Consider the following 22,393-nt stretch of genomic DNA (forward strand, 5'->3'; position numbering starts at 1 on the left):
AGCAGGAGTCTTTTCAGTTGCATGTAATAGAATTCCACCTCTAACCAGAAGTTAACTCTGAATTAATTTGGCCACATAACTGAGCAATTGCTCTACATTTACTTGTAATGGACTGCTGCCATCTAGAACTAGACATTGTTGAGCAATAGAAATAATGTCCTCTCTTTTAGTAGACTAGATGCTTGATGTCAAACTTCTTACCTCGGTCTTCTTGCACTTAATGGGTGACAGGGAGGCCAGGGAACAGAAATCCTTCCAATGATCCTGAGCCAAAGGGGGTTCTGCTTGATGGAACATTGGCTTGGTTGGTTGGAATGTATCATCACAGGAAGTATCACAAGGAAGCAGGTTTCAAATTTGGCTATAGGTTAGAATTATTTCCATAATTTTTAAAAGATGCCAATAGATTGAGACAGATTTTCTCGTCACAGGGATGGCCTGGATGTGTAAAAATACTATCTAGATCTGCAAAGGAAAAGAAACCTTGTGGTCATTCTAGTCCCAGTTTCCATAGAGGAAACCTTGCCCATAAAAGAAAGGATGTAGGTGAAACTGTGTCAAAAGAACCATGAGCAAAGCGAACAGCACTCTCGCTGTGAACAGCACTCTCTTTGTTTTTGCTCTAAGCCAGTGACTTCCATGTGAAGGCTGGAATTTCTCCACAGTGATCACAGATGAGAGAAAGGGAGATGGCCTCAAGGGGTAATATATATTGTTTTCTTACCTTTTGTTTTATCCCCAATAAAAGGTTATTTTCTTACCATCAATTTTATCCCCAGTAGCCTGGGGAAATAGCCATAACATTTTTATATTTGCTTGCTTATGCCATGAATTGTACATTTTTAAAAGGTAAAATATTTTTATGTCAAGCAGACACAAAATGTGGTACACACTGGACACTCAGCGAATGACAATCAGATTAATGAATCTAGTGACATACACCACTATTTCAAGTTTGCTGTCTTATAAGCATTTGAGTTTAGTGAAAAACCTGTAGAGTTTTCTACTTTAGAAACTAGAAGTACTTATGGAAAATATACTTCTATAAGTATTTCTGCTTTAAGAAGTCTCAACTCAGAAGCAAGCTATAATTCAAGATTGATCCAGAAGATCTTGTGGAATTAAACCAATAAAGTTCATGTCTATGCTTATCATTAAGAAAGAACCTTCAGTTTGACAGATATTTTATTACATTTTTTAAAATTGATCCTCTGATCACACACTAGGGAAGAATAAATATAACTACAATTTTTCATATAGTTCATATGTTATATTTTTTTTTTCAATTATATCAAGTAAAATATAGGAGATATAAAAATATAGGAGATATAAATTACTGAAAACATTAACAAAAATAATATTTTCTAAAATACCAGCATATCAGGAAAGTTTAAAATGCCACATGAGTTGGATATTTGGTTGAGTTTTGTTTTCTGCTACCTTGTATTCATCTTTAAAATAACCATGTTGGGGACGGGGGTTGTGGCTCAGCAGAGCACTTGCCTAGCATGTGTGAGGCACTGGGTTTGATCCTTAGCACCACATAAAAATAATAAATAAAATAAAAGTATTATGTCTATCTACAACTAAAAAAAATAGTACCATTTTGGTAGCAGATCTAATAGCAAATGTACTTTTTCCTGCTCACTCTTCCACATTCTCTCTAGCAATAAAGGTTCTGGATCCAGGCAAGAGCAATTCTTTTGAGTACACATAAAGCAATTGCTTGTAATGCAGTTTACTTGTCCAAAGAGTTCTTGGCTCTGTGGTATTGACAATAACATAAATGTGTTTGGATGTCCCAAACCCAGTCAGATATGACTGGAAAGACAATGAAAGGAACAGATGGATATCTTTACAGAGCAACAATTCCAGAGCCACTCTTGGGGTCATGCCCGTTTTTTTTTTTTTTTTTTTTTTTTTTTCCTAGGAGATATAACAAAGGGAACAAACCAGGAACAGGGAGAAGGGCCTAAAGCTCTCTCTGTGGTGAAAAAAAATTTCTTTAAGTTCCTAAAAATTTTGGAAACCAAAATGCATATGATTTTAGGCTTATTATGCAAAGAATACTGAAATTTGGAACTATTGCTTTATATATAATATATCACATTTAAAGACAAACAAATTATTTTTGAGAGTATATTTCAGCACACAAAATGCAAGTTCTTCATTATTAGGATAAGTTTTCCTAGAGAGGAGGGCAAGAATAACTGAATTAGCAAGATAACCTCTATGTGTTAAGACTTCTTTGGGGGTATTCTAATAAGAATCTTGCCATGGATCAATTTATTTCTTTGTTCTCTGATTGTTCATAATTGGATATCCTTTCATTTCAATGTAATTAAATGAGTATGCTGATACAACATGGGAGTGGGGAAACAATTTGACTTAAGACTAGATTACTGGGTTTGCAAGATTTTAGGGTTGCAGATTTTTATTAGGAAACATTTTACTTATTTATATACTTATTTTATTTGTCCTTTTTAGCCATACATGAAATGCTCTGATCCCTATTATTTGGGGTTTTAGGACACTTTTATAAGAACAACAATAACTAGAAGGAATATATAGATTTGGAGGTCACTTCTAAATTCTATGTGACATGACAGTTGCAATCTATGGTGTGGTATTGGATATTACTTATACCAGCTCTCAGTAGTTAATAACTAAAGAAAACCAAAAACTTTTTTTTTACTGTGGTTAAACATGTATAACATAAAATATACCATTTTAACCATTTTAAAGTGGACAATTAAGAGGCATTTAGTACATTCACGTTATTGTGCAACCATCATTATTACCCTTCTCTGGAACTTTTCATCATCCTAAACTGAAACTCCATACCCATTAAATAATAACTCCCCGTTGCTTCCTTTCCCTATCCCTGATAGTACTGTCTTACTTTCTGTTATTAGTGCAACTGTTCTAAGCACCTCCTGTAAGTAGCATCACAGAATATCCATCCTTTTGTGTATGACTGATTCCACTTAGCAATTGTTTTCAAGGCTCACCTAGGATGTAGCATGTGTTGGTCAGCTTTTTACCTTGATGTGACCAAAATACCTAACAAAATCAATGTAGAGGAGAAAAAGTTTATTTTAGGCTCATGGTTTCAGTCCATAGTTGGCCAACTCTATTGATCTTGGGCCCAAAGTGGGGCAGAACATTATAGAGGGAAGGGTGTGACAAAGGAGTGCTATTCCACTCATGGCACCTGAGAAACAGAGGAAGGGGGAAGGGGTTGCAAGAAGAAGAACCCTTCTAAGACCCACCCCCAGTGACACACCCCCTTCAGCCATGCCCAAGGTGACTACAGTCACCACTCAGTCCATTCAAACTCAGATGGACTAAGTAGGTTAAGGCTCTCATATTCTTATCATTTACCTCTGAATAGTCCTACATTAAGCTTTTGGGGGATACCTCATAACCAAATCATAGCATATACCAGAATTCCATCCCTTTTTGAGACTGAAGAATATTCCATTGCATGTAAATACCACACTTTGTGTATCCAAATTGGGTTTGCTATCGCCTTTGGTTATTGTGAATAATGCTTCGATCAACATTGGTATATATGTACCTAAGCCCATGATTACAATTTTTTGGGGGGTGTAGCTAGAAGTAGGATTTATGGCTCATGTATTAATTCTGTGTTTAATTTTTGAGAAATTACTATACTCTTCTATAGCATTGACACCATTTTATTTTCCCACAAGAATACAAGGCTTTCAATTTTTCCACAGTCTCACCAACACTTATTTTCTGTTTTCCTTGTGTATTTGTTCTGTGTTTTAAAATAGTAATTTTAATGATATCTTTTCATTTGCCTAATGTATTGTGTTGTTGAGCATCTTTTCATGTGCTTATTGGCCATTTGAATATCTTCTTCAGAGAAATGTCTACCAAAGTCCTTAGCTCATTTTATAATTTGTTTTTTGTTGTTGTTTTGTTTTGTTTTGCTTTTGTTACTGAGTGGTAAGATTTTTTAAAAATTCTGGATATTCATCCATTATCAGATACATTACTTGTAAACATTTTAATCCCATTTTGTGCATGGCTTTTTCACCCTCTTGACAGTGACTTTAATGCACCAAAAGTTTTTAATTTTTATAAAGTACAGTTGATCTGTTTATTTCTTTTGTTGCCTGTGGCTTTGTGTTGTTTCTAAGATATTTGGCCATAATGTTGCAATATTGGAATAATACTGTATGGTTAATAAATAAATATGTAAATGTGGTTTGGTGATAGCCAAATCATGTGTTTTTACAGCCTAGAAGTAAGTTAATTATATGAGTTCCTCCTTCCACTTTTTTTTCAGTTATTAATTTTCTTAATCACACAAAGGACGAAATAAGACTATCATCCAGGTTGACAAAAATGCCCTAGCCTATAGGGCTATGCTTATAATACACATGATTAAATCCATAGTGGTCTATGGCAGTTTCTTATCTTTCTTTAAATTCTCTTCTGAGATTCAGTTTTAAAAGGACAGAAACCAGAGATTCATCCAGTTTTTCTTCTATCTATTCAGGAGTTTTATTAGAGGTCCAGGATTGCTGGGATGTGTGGAGGAGATTGGATGGTTGATGATGATGGTTCATAAAGTGAATATAGAAGAGGTGGAAGGCTGACTATATAACTGATCTAAATGCCACACTAATTAGCCTATTTTGGGAAATGGTGAGATCAGCACAAGCTTTAAAGCAGTAAATTTAAATGATTAGATTTCTGTTTAGAGAGTAGAACCATGAGGACCTTGTTGGTAGCAGGGGTGCACTGTGAGCCCCTTAGCAGGCCACAATGTCGCAAGCCTGCTTCGTGTCCCTCCTCTAAGGCAGCACAATGAGTTCAGTGGATTTTGCTTTAGCAATAGTCCGATCTCCCAGACACCAAGCCAGGAGGATGACATTTCTTTTCCTTCCTCCCCAAGAACACCAGAGCATCTCTGGAACACAGAGAGCTGAAATTTCAGGAATAAACTTCCTTGGAGAAGACAAAAGGAAAACAGCCGAAAATCATTCATGAGCAGCTGATGAATAAGGGCTTGGCAGACCCTGAGGACGCTAGCTCCCTGGACGCTCAGGTTGTTGCCTTTGCCACCCAGATCTACAGTTATTAAGAAAGTGCCTGGCAACATAAGAAGGATAGACTCCTCAGACACTGCAGATGAGGAACATTTAGAGGAAGAAGACATCCATAAGAATAATTGGAAGGGCTTTGAGAGAACCAGTAGCTTTTTTTGTTTGTTTTGTTTTTTAATATTTATTTTCTAGTTGTAGTTGGACACAATACCTTTATTTCACTCATTTATTTTTTATGTGGTGCAGAGGATCAAACCCAGGGTCCCACGCCTACAAGACGAGTGCTCTACCGCTGAGCCATAACCCCAGCCTGAGAACCAGTCGCTTTTGATAACGCCCTACTCTTTCTGAACAGCTCTGGTTACTGAAATACCTCTAAGGCCTGAGAACTTATACCCTTCTCTGTGGCCCAGATTCTAAATCTTTAAGGTAAGGAACCTGGTATATGATTTCTAATGTCTAGCTAAAATTCTTATCCGCCCAAATCTTAAGTTATCTTAATATAACAGTTGGAAAATAAAAAGTCAATTCCTCCAGTCCTCCAATGACAGTTATTAATTGCATTGTAAAAACAAGATGCCGTCAAATGCTATAGGAAATATTTTGTAAAAGTTTTTGCACACTTTATTCATGTTTATTTTATTTGTAGGCACTACATGATTTCCATAATGCACTCGACTGATATTAGAAGGGAAACTGTAAGGAAGTCACAGAAACAAACAAGACAAGACCATACATACAAGAAGAAAAGTCTTGGACAGATTAGAGTTGAAGGGTAGAGGCTGTGAAGGGATGAATGAAAGAGAGATAAAAGACAGTCCAAATACTCATCGAGGCAAACATTTGGTACATAATTTTTTTTATACAACTGTAATGAATGTCATTCTTCTCTATGGAACAACATGCCAGTTCTTTAACACATCGCTGCTTGGTGCCCAGTGGGCAGCAAGCGCCCAATTGCCAGTGCCACTTTTTAGTGCATGTTCATCTGCAGGATATTAAACAGATTGCCATCCTTTTGATGTTTGTGAATACGAGTAGTAAATACCATATGATGTGACTCAATGGATTTGGTTCAGGAAAAAGAAAAAGAGGAATAATAAGACAGTAAAAGGAGGAGGAGGGTAATGAAGAAGAGAAAGGAAATTAGCATCTCTTCTTGAGTGGAGGTGAGTAGTAAACTCTGTATCTAGAAAAAATGGTGCATCTAGCAATTCACCCCTAAATTTCTGACATATCTTCTAAGGAAATGACTCCCTAAAGAATTTGCAAACATTATTTTTTTAGAAAATAGAAAATCATTAGAGAATAGAGAATGATTTCATTGTAGTTCAGAATCTTTCAGAATGTGCTCAGATTAATTGGCCATAAAAATTGTGTATGTGAGAGTGCCCCAAATTATTCATAGGCCAAGATATTATTCTTAGTTTCACAAGAAATCTGATAAACTTTTTACTTTCACTTTCTTCATGTAACATAAAAGGATAACAGTATTGTTTGAGATAAACTCTAAGAAAGGTACCATTACCTGGGTAAAGACAAAGGAAAATTAATATCTCAAATATATTTTAAAAATCTTTCTCCAGCATGTATTTCTGACATATATTGACAAATTTAAAGTTTTTACTCACCTTTTTTTTTTTTTTGAACTAAATGTCTTCTCCAGCTCTACCAAATTCTAAAGCCTCTTCTGATACTATGAAAGTAGTCTTAGAGTTTTAAGGACTTTCTTTTTTTTTTTTTTTTTTGAGAATACTAAATTCTATGAAAGTAATAATATACCCCAGTTGAATCAGCTACCTGATTCTAAAGCTATACCTTTTTTTTTGCACTAGAAACGTGATTTGCTTGTTCATTTTTCTCAATGTTCTTAGTTATGAAACTGAGCTAATCATAGATATCTATGGCCTATTTGAAACAGAGTTGGGAACAAGTGATCAGTTGATTAAGTGAAATACACTGGACACCAGACAAACCTTATCTTATAACCTGAGAGAGAGACATACTGACCAATCAAAGCTTCCCTCCTGGTTTCTGCTCATCCCCTGCCTTGACACTTTGCTGAGGCCATAGTGAGGTGAAAACGGGGAAGTATATTTAAGCAGATTGCCCACTTCAATCCAGAAAAAGCTAGACAAAGTACAGTTATCCTTATTTGCAGTCATTAGAACACTTTTGTCCTGGTTTTTACTCAACATTCTTTTGAAGTAACTAATTTTGGCTTTGTAAATGTTTTTTAAGCTTGGATTTTCTATGACATTTGAAAAAATGCATTCTGATATCTGAGTATATGATGTGTGTATTGTTTGCAATGAACTGAACTTCAAATCATTTAATATAAGATGATTAATAGATTTACTGGTCCCTACTTTTTCCCTGAAAGGGTTGAAGCCTTCTTTTCTAAAATAAATCACTTTGTTGAGGGTTGCTATGATAATGAACTGTAATGTATGCTAAACACATAGAGGGCAAGGATCACATGCATTTCTTCAAGGCTTAAATAAATTGGGCTATCAAAGTTGTTGGTGGAAACTATGGGGAATATTTAAATATTATTTATTAAGTTTATTCATTTTGCTTTGATTGAAACAATCAGAGTAGACTATAGAGCCATCATTTTAGTGGGAAGTTAAAGTAGGTGACTGACTGAGATGATATTGTATTTACTCTAGACTTTGCTGAAAGATTACACTAAGGGGAACTTATTAGTTCATATGATATTTTAAAAAGGCACAAAAGCAAATTTTCCATATCTAATAGTCATAGAGTTGGTGCATAATGTTTCCCATAAAATGGGAGTTGTTTAAAGTAACATTTAGACTCATACATTGAGCCTGTTAGTGAAACAACAGCTTCCCTGGGAGACTATGGCATTTATATTAATATGATAATATAAGCACCAGAAATCAAGCACAAACAGATAATAATTCAGGAATCTGAGCAGGGCAGGATGGGAAGATGCTTATCTCTGCAGGTCTAGCGTATATGACTGCCACTCCTAGAACTAAGCTGGGAATTATGTAGTTGTTTAATATCAATCACTTCAGCATGATACCTTTAATTAGATTCAATAGTACATCTAGTCTCTCTTTGAATGCCTCTAACATTCCTTTCTCTTCTTGCCATTCTAAGATTCTCAGTCTCTCTTTCTCTTTCTTTCTCTCTCTCTCCCCTCCTCTTTCTTACCCACCTCTCTTCCCCACACAGCCACAACTTACTTGCTTGAATTCACAAATTTTATTTCATCCTTGGAAAAGAGAATCAGAATTAGATGCTTTTAATTCTCTTGGTTAGTGTTCCAACTCATTTTCTCTCGCTCACACATATGCCTGACATTAAATGATGAATTGTTGTTTCATAACATGCATGCAATGAGACCCCATCATCATAATTTAACCATGTAGTTCTGCTTAGTGGCAATAGAGAAATTATTAATTAGCTAATTTTATAATAGAATATACAGAAGTTACTTTATTGCCTTGGGGCAAAGTACTGTAATTTACCAATATCATCTGAGTTAAATTATGAAGATGAGACTTACAAAGGCAAAGATTTGAAAAAAAGGAAAGCTGATAATCACAGAAGTGTATCTGTTGGAGAACAGGATTCTTAGTTTGAGGACAATAGCCTGATTTTCTTATATTTGTTTGTGACTCTTCATAAGGTCATTTGTAATAAGTCCCAGACTGAGAATTATGACCAGATAAATGAAATGGGAAATTAATTTGTTTTAAATGATACTAGACATTATCATGAACTTCTCCAGCCTAATCACACAAATGAGTTCAAATACAGCCCGGAGACCTGCTAGAGATAGGAACTGGCACACCCCATGCTAAATGATTGTAGAATCAGTGAGGAATCAAATGCACAATAGAGAACAACAGTAATTAACCTACTCCAGCAAACTTTGCTTGTATTCATTCAAAGTTTGAAGATAATTTTTGAAAAACATTTTTGATTACTTTTGAGATATGTGTTCATCCATGTCTTCATCATAATATATTCATCACCCCCTGATTTTCTTTGTGCCCCTTTATAATCATGTCTTCTGTCCCTTCCTGCCCATTCCTCAATGCCTCTCCCTCAGTTTCCAAGCAATCACTAATCTATTTTCTGTCATTGTTAAATAGTTTACATTTTCTAGATTTTACATGAACAGGATCACATATTATGTATATATTCTTTTTTGTCTGGCTTATTTTATTCAGATTAATTATTTTGAAATTCATCTATGTTATAGTGAATATCAGTAGTTCATTTCTTTTTGTTGCTGAATAGTGTTCCATTGACTAGATATATCGTAGTTTGTTGAGCTGTTGATGGAATTCTGACTTGGGTCCAGTTTTTGGCTGTTAGAGCTATGAACATGTCTTTGTACTGATATACTTCACATTCCTCTTGGGTAAATACCCAAGATAATATGAAAAGATACACATTAATTTTTGTAAGAAACTGTCAAACAGTTTAACTATTTTCCAAAATGTAACATTTTACATTTCCACATAAAGAGATACAGTTCTATATCCTTACCAACATTAGATGTGGTCAGTCTTTAATTTTAGACATTCTGGTTAGTAGTTATCTCTCCTACAGTTTTTCTTTTCTAATTTGTTGATATTGTGAAGTAAATGGGTTGGCTTTTCTAATTATATTGATTTACTGTTCTCTCTTTTTTATATTGTCATTGATCATAATATTCCTTTGAATATAGTTAATTCTGCTAAATTTTTGTTTTGAAAATTTGTATCTATTTACAAAGACAATGGCCTGAAGTTATTTTTTTTCTTGTAAAGTCATTTTTTAAAAAATTTATTCCTGGTGCTAGAATCAGAATAATACTGGAAACCTGGCCTCACAGAATGAGTTTGAAAATATTCTGTCCTTTCAGCTTTCTGGAAGAGTTTATATAGAATGTGTTTTATTTCTGCCTTACTTGTTTGGAAGAAGCTACTGTTAAAGCTACTTGGGTTTGGGTTTTTCTTTGTGGAGAGGACTTCAACTAGAAATTCAAACTCTTTAAAAGAGGGCCATTCAAGACCCCCACCCCCTTGAGTTTTGGCAGTTTGTGTTTTTCAGGGAATTTGTTTATTTTATCTAAGTTGTCAATGTTATAGTCATAAAGTTTTCCTAATATCCCTATAATTCTAATTTTAACATTCTTTGGACATGCTGTGATGTCTGTCATTCCTATTTCTGACATTGTTAATTTTGTCTTTGTTTTCTGATCAGTTTAGCTAAAAGTTTCATCAGATGCTTTGATATCTAGAAGAATGAGCTTTTTGAGTTTTACTACTATTTCTATTGGATATCTCAGTGATTACTGCTCTCATCTTTCCTACTTACTTCTACTTATTTGGAGTTTAGTCTATTATTATATTTCTAGTTTCTCAAGATAGAAGTGGAGGTCATTGATTTAGGAGCTTTCCTTTTTTCTAATATAGGCCTTTGGGTCTATAAAATTTTTCTTAACTACTGTTTTAACAATACCTCACAAATCTTGGTATGTTTCCATTTTCATTCAGTTTCAAATAATTTGTTTTCCCTTTTTTTTCCTCTTTAACTCATTATTTTTGTTTTTTGGTTTCCAAATATTTGGGAATTTTCCAGAATTTTTTTTTTATTTATAATTCCAGTGTGCTCAGAGAACATACTTTATAGAAAAACCTTTTTAAATTTTTTGAGAGTTGGTTTATCTCTTGAATATAGTTTATGGTGGTCATTTTTTTAATATGGACCTGAAAAGAGGATGTATTATATTGTTAAGTGACATCTTCTATGAATGTCAATTAAGTGAAGTTGTATGATATATTGTTCAAATCTTCTATAATAAATTCTTCTCTACTTGTTCTATCAAATGTTGAGAAAGAGATGTTGAGATCTCTTGTGGTAATTATAATTCTACCTTTTCTTTCAGTTCTACCAGATTTTGCTTTATGTGCCTTGAAGCACCACCATTAAGTGCATATGTATCTATCTATTGCTTTTGATAAAATTATTGCAAAATGGCTTATTAATATTCTTTGCTTAAAATTAGTTTTTTCTATTACTATAGACACTCCAGATTTCTTTAGATTAATTTTAGTATGGCGTATCATTTTTTCTATTTTACTTTTAACCAGTTTTTATTTTTTTCCCTGTACCTATTTCAGTGTGTTTCTAGGTGACAGCATATTTGGGTCTTTTTTTTTTTTAATTTGATAATCTTGCTTTTTAACTGGGGTAATTAGATCATTTAAATTTAATGTGCTTCCTGGTATTATTAAATACATTTTTCTGCTATTATTTTCTATTTTCCTATTGATTCTTGTTCCTTTTCATCTGTTTTATACCTACTTTAGGATTAATTGAAAACTTTTATATTTTTAATGTTTATGTATCTAACTGGCTTGTTAATTATAACTTTCTATTTTATTTTAGGATTTATAGTATGCATCTTTAGTTTCCAGTGTAATTTCAAGTGATATTATTACCAATTTCCATATAGTACATGAATCTCAAAAATTACACTTCCATTTTTCCTCTTCCAACTTTCTTGCTATTATTGTTTCCTTTTACAAATGCATAAGTCCCATATAATATTATTTGAAGTCATTTTTTCCTGCTTGAAAATAATGTTTATTGCAGTGATCCACAGTCATTTCATTTTCTAGCATATAGCTAAGACAATTTAAATAAAAAGTAAGGTATAAGAAATATTGTTGAAATATTATACATTTTGTATCAACATAACTATATACTTTTGTAATTTAAAAATTTAATTTTGTGCTGGAATTGAAACATATTTAATATTTTATTACTACCTTTTTAAGAAAATGCTCTTTCCTGTTAACTAATATGTTTTGTATTTTTTGCTGAAAAATGCACATAGCTATTGAACCTAAAATATTTATGTCTGTACTACTCTAGTTAGGATATTCCTGATATAAAATACTGGCTAAAATGTACTCTTAATTTATAATTGGGCTACCCTATAATGTTTAGACATGAGTATTACGCAATCAAGTAAAATACATGAAAAGGAAAGATGAAAAGAAAAAAATTATCTTTCTTCCTAGAGGATCTGTACAGTAATTCCATGTAATTAGTGAGACCATGTAAAATGTCTGACAAATTTCAATTTGGTAAATATTTTTCAGGAAAATATTTAAACTATGAGAATAACAAATTCACTGTAAAAATGTAGCAAAATTTTCTATTAAACATTCAGTGAAGATGTTGTAGTCTCCCTAACAGGTAGAAAAGAGAATTTGGGGGGTGGGTATTAAGAACAATAATATTTAAGCTTCTCCATTTTAGCAGATTAGTTATAGTTCTCAATCAGGTGTGGTTAGCACAGATAACTAAATCCTGGTCCATAAATGATAGAGTATATTTGATGATAGATTCTATGGATAGAATACAAATATGCTATATTTTACAGAGTGGGGCAGGATGTTAAATCAAATTTAAATACTGATGTTAAAAAAAAATACACACCAGATGTTTCTACAGTGTTTTTCTACTGTGATTTCTTTATTTGAAGCCACAGGTCTACACAGGGTTCTCATAGGTCATGTAGCAAGTGATTTATAAATAAAATCAGAGAAATAAAGTCATCACTTTAAGAGACAGAACTGCTGGATTCTTTCATTATGTAAAAAGCTCACATCTTGAGAATCCACGGTTGGAATTATTATGGAATACCTGAGATGTATCTTGCCCCAATTAACATTATCATGCTACTCACTACAAAAAATCCCAAAGGCAGACTAGAGAAGATAGCAGTATCACCATTTTCAGAAGACTGAGCTGTAACCCAACCCATTGACTTCATCACAGCTTTCTTCCATGTAGCATAACGAATATCGCTTTCTGTAGCCTGTATCTGTGGTTCAAACCTTTCCATCGTAATTGCGGACAAATTCTCAGGTTCAAGACTCCAAACGCCTATTCCTTCTGCAGCTCCTGCTGCCATGGCAGCTCCCAAAGCAGTTGTTTCAGGCATGGAAGATTTTACTACTGGAATATGCAGAATATCTGCTTGTAGTTGCATAAGAATATTGTTGGTGGTCATTGCTCCATCAACCTGCAAATGAGTGAGTGGAATTCCACAATCACGATTCATGGCATCCAAAATCTCTCGGGTTTGGAAACAAACAGCTTCTAATGCTGCGAAAGCGATATGATATTTGTTGGTAAAATGAGTGAGACCACAGATTATCCCTCTTGCACTGGGCTCCCAATAAGGTGCATATAACCCTGAAAAGGCTGGGACGAAGTAGCAGCCATAAGAAGTACCTGCTTCTTTAGCAAGTTTTTCAACTTCTTCTGAGGTTTCTATAATTCCAAGATTGTCTCTTAGCCAACGAATAACAGCACCAGCTATAGCCACAGAACCTTCCAATGCATAACATACTGGCTTGTCCCTGCCTAGTTTGTAAGCCACAGTTGTCAGAAGGCCATGTTCAGAAAATACACATTTACGACCTGTATTACATAATAAGAAACAGCCTGTTCCATATGTGTTTTTGGCTTGTCCTTCCTGGAAGCACATCTGTCCTACCAATGCAGCAGACTGGTCCCCCAAACACCCAGATATTGGCACACCTTCCAAGGCTCCACTTTTCATTAGGCCATAGATCTCAGAAGAACTCCAGACATTTGGAAGAATGCTCATTGGAATTTCAAAAAAGTCACAGAGCTCTTTATCCCATTCTAAAGAATGGATGTTGAAAAGCATTGTCCTACTTGCATTTGTCACATCTGTACAATGGACACCTCCATTAACTCCTCCTGTCATGCTCCAGATAAGCCATGAATCAATGGTACCAAAAAGAGCTCTACCTTCTTCAACAGCTTTTTGAACGTTTCTCACATTGTCAAGCATCCAGCGCAGTTTCACTGCACTGAAGTAAGTGCTAAGTGGAAGGCCAGTCTTAGACTTGACAAAGTTATTATTTCCCGGAATTTTTTTACTGAGATTCTCAACGGTAGACTGGGTTCTGAGATCAAGCCACACCACAGCATTGTAGAGAGGCTCTCCAGTTAACTTGTCCCAGATTACAGTGGTTTCCCTCTGATTGCTGACTCCGATCGCTTTTATGTTGGCGATATCAACGTTCACTTCATCAAGTTTCTCACACGTTCTCTCTATACACTCATAGACGGACTGAAGAATTTCCTTAGGGTCTTGTTCCACCCATCCTTCTCTGGGGAACTCTTGGGTCAATTCCACTTGATGATGACTAAGTAGTTCTGCTGTTTTTGAATTAAAAACCAGAAAGCGAGTGGAGTTGGTACCCTGGACCACTGCCCCCACCAACGGCCCCACAGCTCCTTTCTTTGGGGCTGCCATGACACCAGTCAGTCGCCTCTGGCAGCTCGGGTACCGTTTCCCAGGAGAGGGCGGCACTGGGGGAGGGGCGCGCAGCCAGCCAGGCACACGCTGCGCAGGCGTGGCTGCCCCTGGGGACCTTTGCCCCCTAACTGGCGCTGCCCCCTCTTGCCCCGCCCCTGCGTCCCAAGCCTCGCCTCCAGCATCTTCTGCGTCATTGGAGCGTTTGAAGTTTAAACAAGTTACACGTCTATGCGTGTAATTAAGGATACCGGTGCTTTCCCTCTTTCGTGTGCCTCTGTATTTCTCTTGTTTCTTTTCTTCCTGTGAGATAACCTTCAACATTTCTTTCAGTGCAGGTGTGCTGGAGATGCATTCTTCCAACTTTTGAACCTCTAGAAAGCATTAGTCTTAATATTGAAAGCTGTTACTAACGTGTATTTTTCTCTGCCTTTCCGTTTTTCTTCAGTCATTTTAATCAATTTTATCATGATGTACCTTTGTGTAGTTTTGTTTTGTTGTTTTCCTGCTCTTGGTGTTCATTGAGCCACTTGAATCTGTAGGTTTACAGGTTTCATCCAATCTGGGAAATTTTGACCATTATTTCTTCAAATATGTTTTATTCTCTCTTCACTCGCCTAAGAACGCAGATGACACATATTGGAGTTATCCTACAAGCTCACGGAAGCTCTACCCATTATAATTATCTTTTCTATGTGCTTGATTTTAGAGAGTTTCTAATTATTAGATCTTCAAGTTCACTAATCTTTTCTTTTCCAACGTCCAATCTGCTGTTAATTCATCTGGTGTATTTTTCACTTCACACCATCATAGTTTTCATTACTAGAAGGTCAATTTGTGTTTTGTAAATATGTACTTAAATTTTGAACACATGAAATATAGTTAGAGTAACTTTTTAATTTCATTTTCTGCTAATTCTAAAATCTGTGTCAGTTCCAGTTCAATTATCTCTTCATTATGACTTCTTTGCATGCCTGCCATTGTAAATGTCAAACACTGTAATTTCACCTGGCTGGATGCTGGATACTTTTATATTCCTATAAATCTTCTTTGAGAACTTTGTTCTCAGATGTAGATAAGTTATAGGGAAACAGTTTGATTCTTTGGGTCTTTTAAGATTTGTTAGGTAGAACAAAGACCATACTCAGTGTAGATCTAAATAAGATTTTCCTTCTTACTCTATCCAGTGCTGATAAAAAATAAGGCTCTGGTGACTGGTAGGAATAGTCACTCTGCTCAATCCTGGGTCAAAACTGGATGCTGTTTTCTCTGATCTTTTTATGTGCAGTTCAGCCTCAAGAAGTTCTTCACTGGGTTGGGGATATAGCTCAATTGGTAGAGTGCTTGCCTAGCATGCACAAGGTCCTGGATTCAATCCCCAACACCCCCCCACACACACACACACACAAAATGCATTGATCAAAACTTAAATGAAAACTTAAGATCCTCTGAAGAGCTCCAGAATCTGTTTCTGTGTAACACTTCTCTTTCTAGTATATATACTGCATAGCCTAACTTCCTTAGTTTCTTTGGATGCTTAGCTCCGTCTCCTTACCATAGAATTTCCACTGGGCTCCACCTGGGTCCTAGGGCCCTGTGATATGGCCTCAAAACTTCAAGGCAGTAATCTACTAGAACTCCTACCATTTGTTTCTTACCTCTTAGAAATCATTATGAGCCATTGTTATATATTTTGTGAATTATGTGAACTGTTAATATATTTTGTCCATTTTTTTCTAATTGTTTCAGATCAAAATTTAAATCCAATCTCTTTTAGTCTGTCTTTGCCAAAGTGAAAGGCCCCTAAATGTAAACTTGAAGTTTTAGATTAATCGTAAAGGGTGAATCATTAAAATTTATTGAATATCTACTCAATGAATAGTTTTTTGTTGTTGTTGTTGTTTTTTTTGGTACTGGGATTGAACCCAGGGGCACCTAACCATTGAGCCACATCTCCAGCCCTTTTTATGTTTTTTTTTTTTGAAACAGGGTCTTGCTAAGTTGTTTAGAGCCTTGCTAGATTGCTAAAACTGGCTTTGTACTTGTGATTCTTCTGCCTCAGCCTCCAGAGCCTCTGGATTACAGACATGTGCCACCATGCCCAGCTTAAATAGTAGTTTTCTACATTAGGGCATACACTACATTTCTGAATTAGCTCAAGGATGAGGCTCTTTTATTCCTAGTGAAATCAAACAGAAAATAACAACATTAAATGTACTATTGTTATTTCACTATTTTAGCTGGATCATAATTCTCATTAAATAGAATAAAGCCAGAGAAAGAGAACAGATCTAATTTATATAGTGGAAGGTAGAAATCGTCAGAAGCAGGTACATATTTTCCTGGTCATGTTTTTTTCAGTTTTAAAATTCTGAGATTTTCTCAGTAAAAGTTTAGAGGCAACATTTACCACTCTGTGGGACCATACTACACCTGAATTTGCATGGAAAAGATTATATTTAAATTGTTTTAAACATTTTTCTCCCCCAAGTATTTGGCAGTAGTAAATATTTATGTGTGTAGATTAACTTACAGAATGAAATTATTGGACCAAATGTTTCTTGTCTATATCCCTTTTTCCTGTCATACCAGTATACACAAACACATTTTCCCAATGCCCTTAATTTTTGAGTCTGGGAATAATTTATCTGAGCAATTTTTCTTTAATGCAAGTACTTTATAAAGTCATCAGTTTTGTTTATAAAGAGCTGATTTACATACTAGTTATACTGATAACAAATTGTAGTAATCAAATAATCAGGTAAGTGTTTCAATTCAGTTAGAAAGTTACCTAATTGATTTAGTCTCTTAGAGCAGTTGTTAACTATTTGATGAATTAACCAAAGCTGACAAACCCAAAGCAGACAGAAAATGCTTTAAACAAACAAATGAACAAAAAGCTAAGGAGCTTAAACATAAGTACTTTTTCTTTACATTAAAAAAAAACAGCTTTTGATAGTCTATATTAGCTTCTCTCTATTCTAATTTAAGCACCTCTGAAATATTTGTTGGCATTGCCTTATTTGTGATGGCATTCAGCTTTATAAAGAAGTAATTTCATTCATTATATTTCATCCAAATGCAAATGTGTTAAAGGTGAACATACTGTTTAGAATAGCATCATTCAAAAATTAGGATGTTTTCTTTAAACAATCTTTTAATATGAAATTAAAAAAAGAATTGTTAACATAATTGACTTTGTATATTTTTTGTTAACCTCTAAGGCTACTCTTCTAGAGAATAGTAGGTTTCATTGTAGCATATTCATACATTCAAATGACATAATATCTGGCTAATTGCAACTACTACCTAATGTAAAAATTTTTAAGGAAGTCTATGGTGCAAAGTTTAAAATTTATTCATTCAGTCAGTAATTTGACAAATATGTTTTGAGAGGTTGCTATAGACAATAATATAGTGGTGCATAAACCACTCTTCTTGATCTTATTACAATGTTTCGGAACAGTACCTGTTAAATTTACTTGTCTCTATTGACATATCTTCCCATGTATGTCATGTTTTAGAAAGCCATTTATTTATTTTTATCTGTTATTTCCACTGACTTTTAAGTTCAAGGAGGGCAGATATTTGGGCTATTTTATTCATTCTACATTCAGTCTGATCTAAATCAAGGAACTTAGAAAATGTTTGTTGGATGAATTAATGAACTTCACTATTTCTGATCCTTACTTTATTAAATAATTATAATAAAATTAAGATAATTTTAATTTTGCTTGCTGAATGGACTATTGGTTATTGACTTTATAATTTAATGTATTAAGATGGATTGATGAATAAATAAGGGGTGGGTAGATGGAAATCTGCAATAAGGTTAATATATTTAAATGCTAATTGTGTGATCTGTATGGTAGATACAGTGGTATTGAAGGATAAATTTATTTTAAATTTCCCCTAAGTTTTCAAATTTTCTTAATAAAATCTGGGTGTGTCAGTCAGCTTTCCATCACTATAATGAATAACTGAAATAATTACCTCATAAAGAGAAAATATGCATTTTGGCTCTGTTTTGGTGACTCCAGTCCATGAATAGGTGGACCATTTGGGCTCTGGTAGGTATACTGGATGGCAATGGTAGAGAGTGCATGGCAGAACAAACTGCTCCTTTTATGGCCAGAAAGCAGAAGAGGTCAGGATCCCACAGTTGCCTTGAAGTTCATTCTCCCAGTGATGTAAGGACCTCCTGCTAGACCCTGTTTCCTCAAGGTTACACCACCTCCTTGGGGACCAGGTCTTTTAACACATGGACATTTGGGGGGAATTTAACATCAATACTATAGCAGTTTCAAGCTGCAAAACACAGTTAATAGAAATCTATTTTATATAGGTTCCTTTGTTTGGATAGACAATTGAAAGACATAAAAACATTACTGCCAAGTTTACATTGATTTGAGAGTTTCTTTAGTAGAAATATCTAGTTATTATTGTTTTACTAAAAAAATCATTAATCACAAATCATTTTTATGAAGATATTTACACTTTTATTGTAGGCATTTTCTTCTGCTTTTTATAAACTTTGCAAATCCTAGGAAACCAGCTGCATGTTTAACTTCTTGGCTTTTAACCAGAAATCTCAGATATCCAAGAATGCCCTATGGTTTTTTTAATCTCAAGAATGGGAGTAAGTGGGAAAGTTTAGCTTTCACTAAGTTTCACCTATCTTAGTCTTGAATTTATGTAACCTGATCATAAAGGCATTCATTTATATAGTTTGTGGCTAGGAAATGTGACTTTTTTAGATTGTGTCATAACCAATGCATCATCACAGTTGGTAATCTTCAAAACACTGATGCATTTTTCTACATGCTGTTCCCAAATGTGCTGGACCAGCTGTTGAGAGCCATGCCATCCAATCGCCTGGAAGACCTCTTCTTGGACCACAAATCACCTAACGTACTATCCCTCTTTGTTCTAATGATGAATGGAAAAATTAAAGTAAGCTACCGTGGTTTATTACTCATGTTTTCTCTGTTAAGCATGGGCTGTGGGAGTCACTGCGTCCACATTAGGAGGCCTTGGCATTCTAGGTAAGCACTCATGACATGCAAGCCAACACGTTTAATATTCACACGTTTGAAAGTGATTTTATGAATGTTTGAATCTTGAAATTTGTGTGTGTGTGTGTGTGTGTGTGTGTGTGCATGTTCTTTGTCATTTTCCCAATGAGATCAGCCCTGACACTGATCTCAATGTTAATGTATTCCTGCTTACATTTGACTTTGGAATATGTTACAGCTAATTATCATTACACAGGATGAAAGATCAGAGCCCTGAGTGAGGTGCTTGGGTTTAGGAACAAAGGGAGGGCAATTCAGCATCTTGGCTCTGGGCCCAACAATTGTAATCCAACATCTTGAAACTGGTGGGATCTTTGCATTGTATTTATTTATTTATTTATTTATTGTCTTCCCTCACTTTTTGAAAGGGGGTGAGAAGAGGGGTTAAGGGTTAGAAGGGGCTGAAATTTCCCCTTGAACATGATGTCAATATGTTGGCATGTCTCCTTTTATTAAGATGCCATCCAACTGATAACAAGTCCTGCTGTGTTTTACCAACATAAAAAATTAGACTGGAGACCGAGGAGCGGCAGGTGGCTTTTGGCACCAAGAAATAATCACACTTGATGTGGAAAGTAAAGTAAAAGGAGCCATCTGTTCACTGCAGGAGGACGTGAAAAATCACATTAACATATTGTCACTAACATCATGAAATACACAGTTAATAATAAATTTAGTTATCATGGCAAGTCGCATTGGATACTTACTCTGAAAATGCAGAATGTGAAAGATGCTCATACTTGCCTACCCCCATCTTTTTTTTGAGAGAGAGAACAACAGAAACAACAACAACAAACCCAGTGTTAAGCCTTTGTGTGTGTGTGTGTGTGTGTGTGTGTGTGTGTGTTTGTGAGAGTGAGAGATGGGATTGGAGATAGGAAGTGTTTCATTTTAAAGCCTGGCTGTAGTTCATTGTTGCTGACTAAATCAGCAAAATAGCTGCTCAGATGGAGTGAGTCACTTCTTTGATTTTGTCTACCATGCAACTCTATAATTTTTTACTTGGAGGAGAAGATGAGATTGAGATATAGGGGAATAAAAGGTTTTGATGATGTTTTTAGCAAAAACCCAGAGCACACAATCCCCTGTGAAAGAAGTGGGGATGGCATGGTGCGGACACAGGGAAGAATCAGTATCTAGGTACTTTCCTTGATGGGCATCTGAATTTTCCTTTAGTCAGTGAAATGCTCCTACAGAATATTTCCTAATGGATTTCTTGTGAAATGTCTGTGCATACTTTATGGGAGAACAAATGTGTGAAAGCAATGGGATAGGAAGGTTTCCTTACACATTTCTTTGTGTGTGCATGTGTTGCATATGTCGACTAAAAGATAAACTTCAGAGCTTGGAGGTCAAAAGGTACTTGGAAAAACTGGGGTTCTTGTCACTATTTGAGCCATTCTTAAATACATTTGCTCTAACAGTGTGTTGTATATTTTCTTATAGTTTTTGTTACTATCTCTGCAAAATTTTGGACTCAAGCCCACATTATTTTTATTATTGTTTTAATATCAAGTTCTCAATCCCATTGTGTTAGAAAGTTATAATTGTCACATATTAGAATTCTAATGAAGAGCATGTCCAATGGTAATTCCTTGTTTATGACTATTTCTTCAGTCATTATATTTGCTTGATCATAGCAATATATAGATAACTTTAAAAATAGCTTAACTGTGGAACCGACCTAGATGCCCTTCAGTAGATGAATAGATAAAGAAAGTGTGGTGTATATACACAATGGAATATTATTCAGCATTAAAAGAGAATAAGATCATGGCATTTGCAGGTAAATGGATGGAGCTGGAGAATATAATGCTAAGTGAACTTGGCCAATCCCAAAAAAACAAATGCTGAATTATTTCTCTGATTTAAGGATGCTGATCCATAATATGGCTGTGAAGGTGGGGGAGGGGAGGGGAGGATTAAATGAACTCTAGATAGGGCAAAGGGGAAAAAGGGAGGGAGGTGAAGGGAGAGGGCATATGGGTAGGAAAGATGGTGGAATGTGATGGTCATCATTACCCTAAGTACATGTATGAAGACATGAAGGATGTGATTCTGCTTTGTGTACAACCACAGACATGAAAAATTGTGCTCTATATGTGCAATATGAATTGTAATGCCTTCTGTTGTATATATAACAAATTTAAATTTTAAAAAATGAGGGATAAAAAAGGGGTAAAAAATTTATATGGGTACTGAAAAGTACATTAGAATGTGAATCAGGATTTTAGTGACAGCTATGATTCTAACTAGCTCTATGATTGTTAGCAAGTCAAATTACATCTCTGCTACTTTGTTCTGGAGGAAAGGTAATCTCTAAAGAAACTTCCCTTCTATGAAATAAAGATTTTAAAAAATGTTGTCTATGGCATTTGATTTTTTATGCTAAATTAATACAAATAAAACGATGTCAAAGAAGCAATCATTTTGGTAGTGTTCTCAAAAAAAAACTAAATTATTATGGAAGGTAATTTGTGAATTAGGGTTGCCAGCTTTCATTCAGACAGTGACCAGACAGGTTGTGATGGCATTTGGGAGAGATCTATTGTTTTGGGAGTGGGGTGGGTGGGCTCTTCTTTGGTTGCTTGGGTGACATTCTATCTCTAAGGGTGAACATTACTATGTGGTCCTGACTTATGTGCAAACTCTGCCACTTCACTCCACTCATCACTACATCTCATTCCAAGTGATTTGAAAAAATAGTGGTGATAGGTGGGATAGAGACTTCCATTTTTTTTTCCTTTTGAAATGCTTCTAATGAGATAAGTTTGTTCTCTCAGAATACTAAATACTCTGTCTGCTGATGAACAAAGACAAATTTCTTCAGTAGTCTTGAATTGTGTACAGGTTTACTCTCCTGGGATACCCCTTCTCCACTATATAATTTCTTTTCCAAA

The 22,393-nt window shown here is 35.0% G+C and overlaps 1 protein-coding gene across 1 annotated transcript; it reads right to left on the minus strand.

Annotated features, from left to right (window-relative positions):
- Positions 1–12,756: 12,756 nt before the first annotated feature.
- GK2 (glycerol kinase 2) lies at positions 12,757–14,418 on the minus strand (the record flags this gene model as incomplete). Its single annotated transcript, XM_081304782.1, has 1 exon — positions 12,757–14,418. One exon carries the CDS (start codon positions 14,416–14,418, stop codon positions 12,757–12,759), a length of 1,662 nt encoding a protein of 553 aa, XP_081160908.1.
- Positions 14,419–22,393: the final 7,975 nt, after the last annotated feature.

This window comes from Spermophilus citellus (assembly GCF_964194105.1).
Source record: "Spermophilus citellus genome assembly, chromosome: 8".
Lineage (NCBI taxonomy): Eukaryota > Metazoa > Chordata > Mammalia > Rodentia > Sciuridae > Spermophilus > Spermophilus citellus.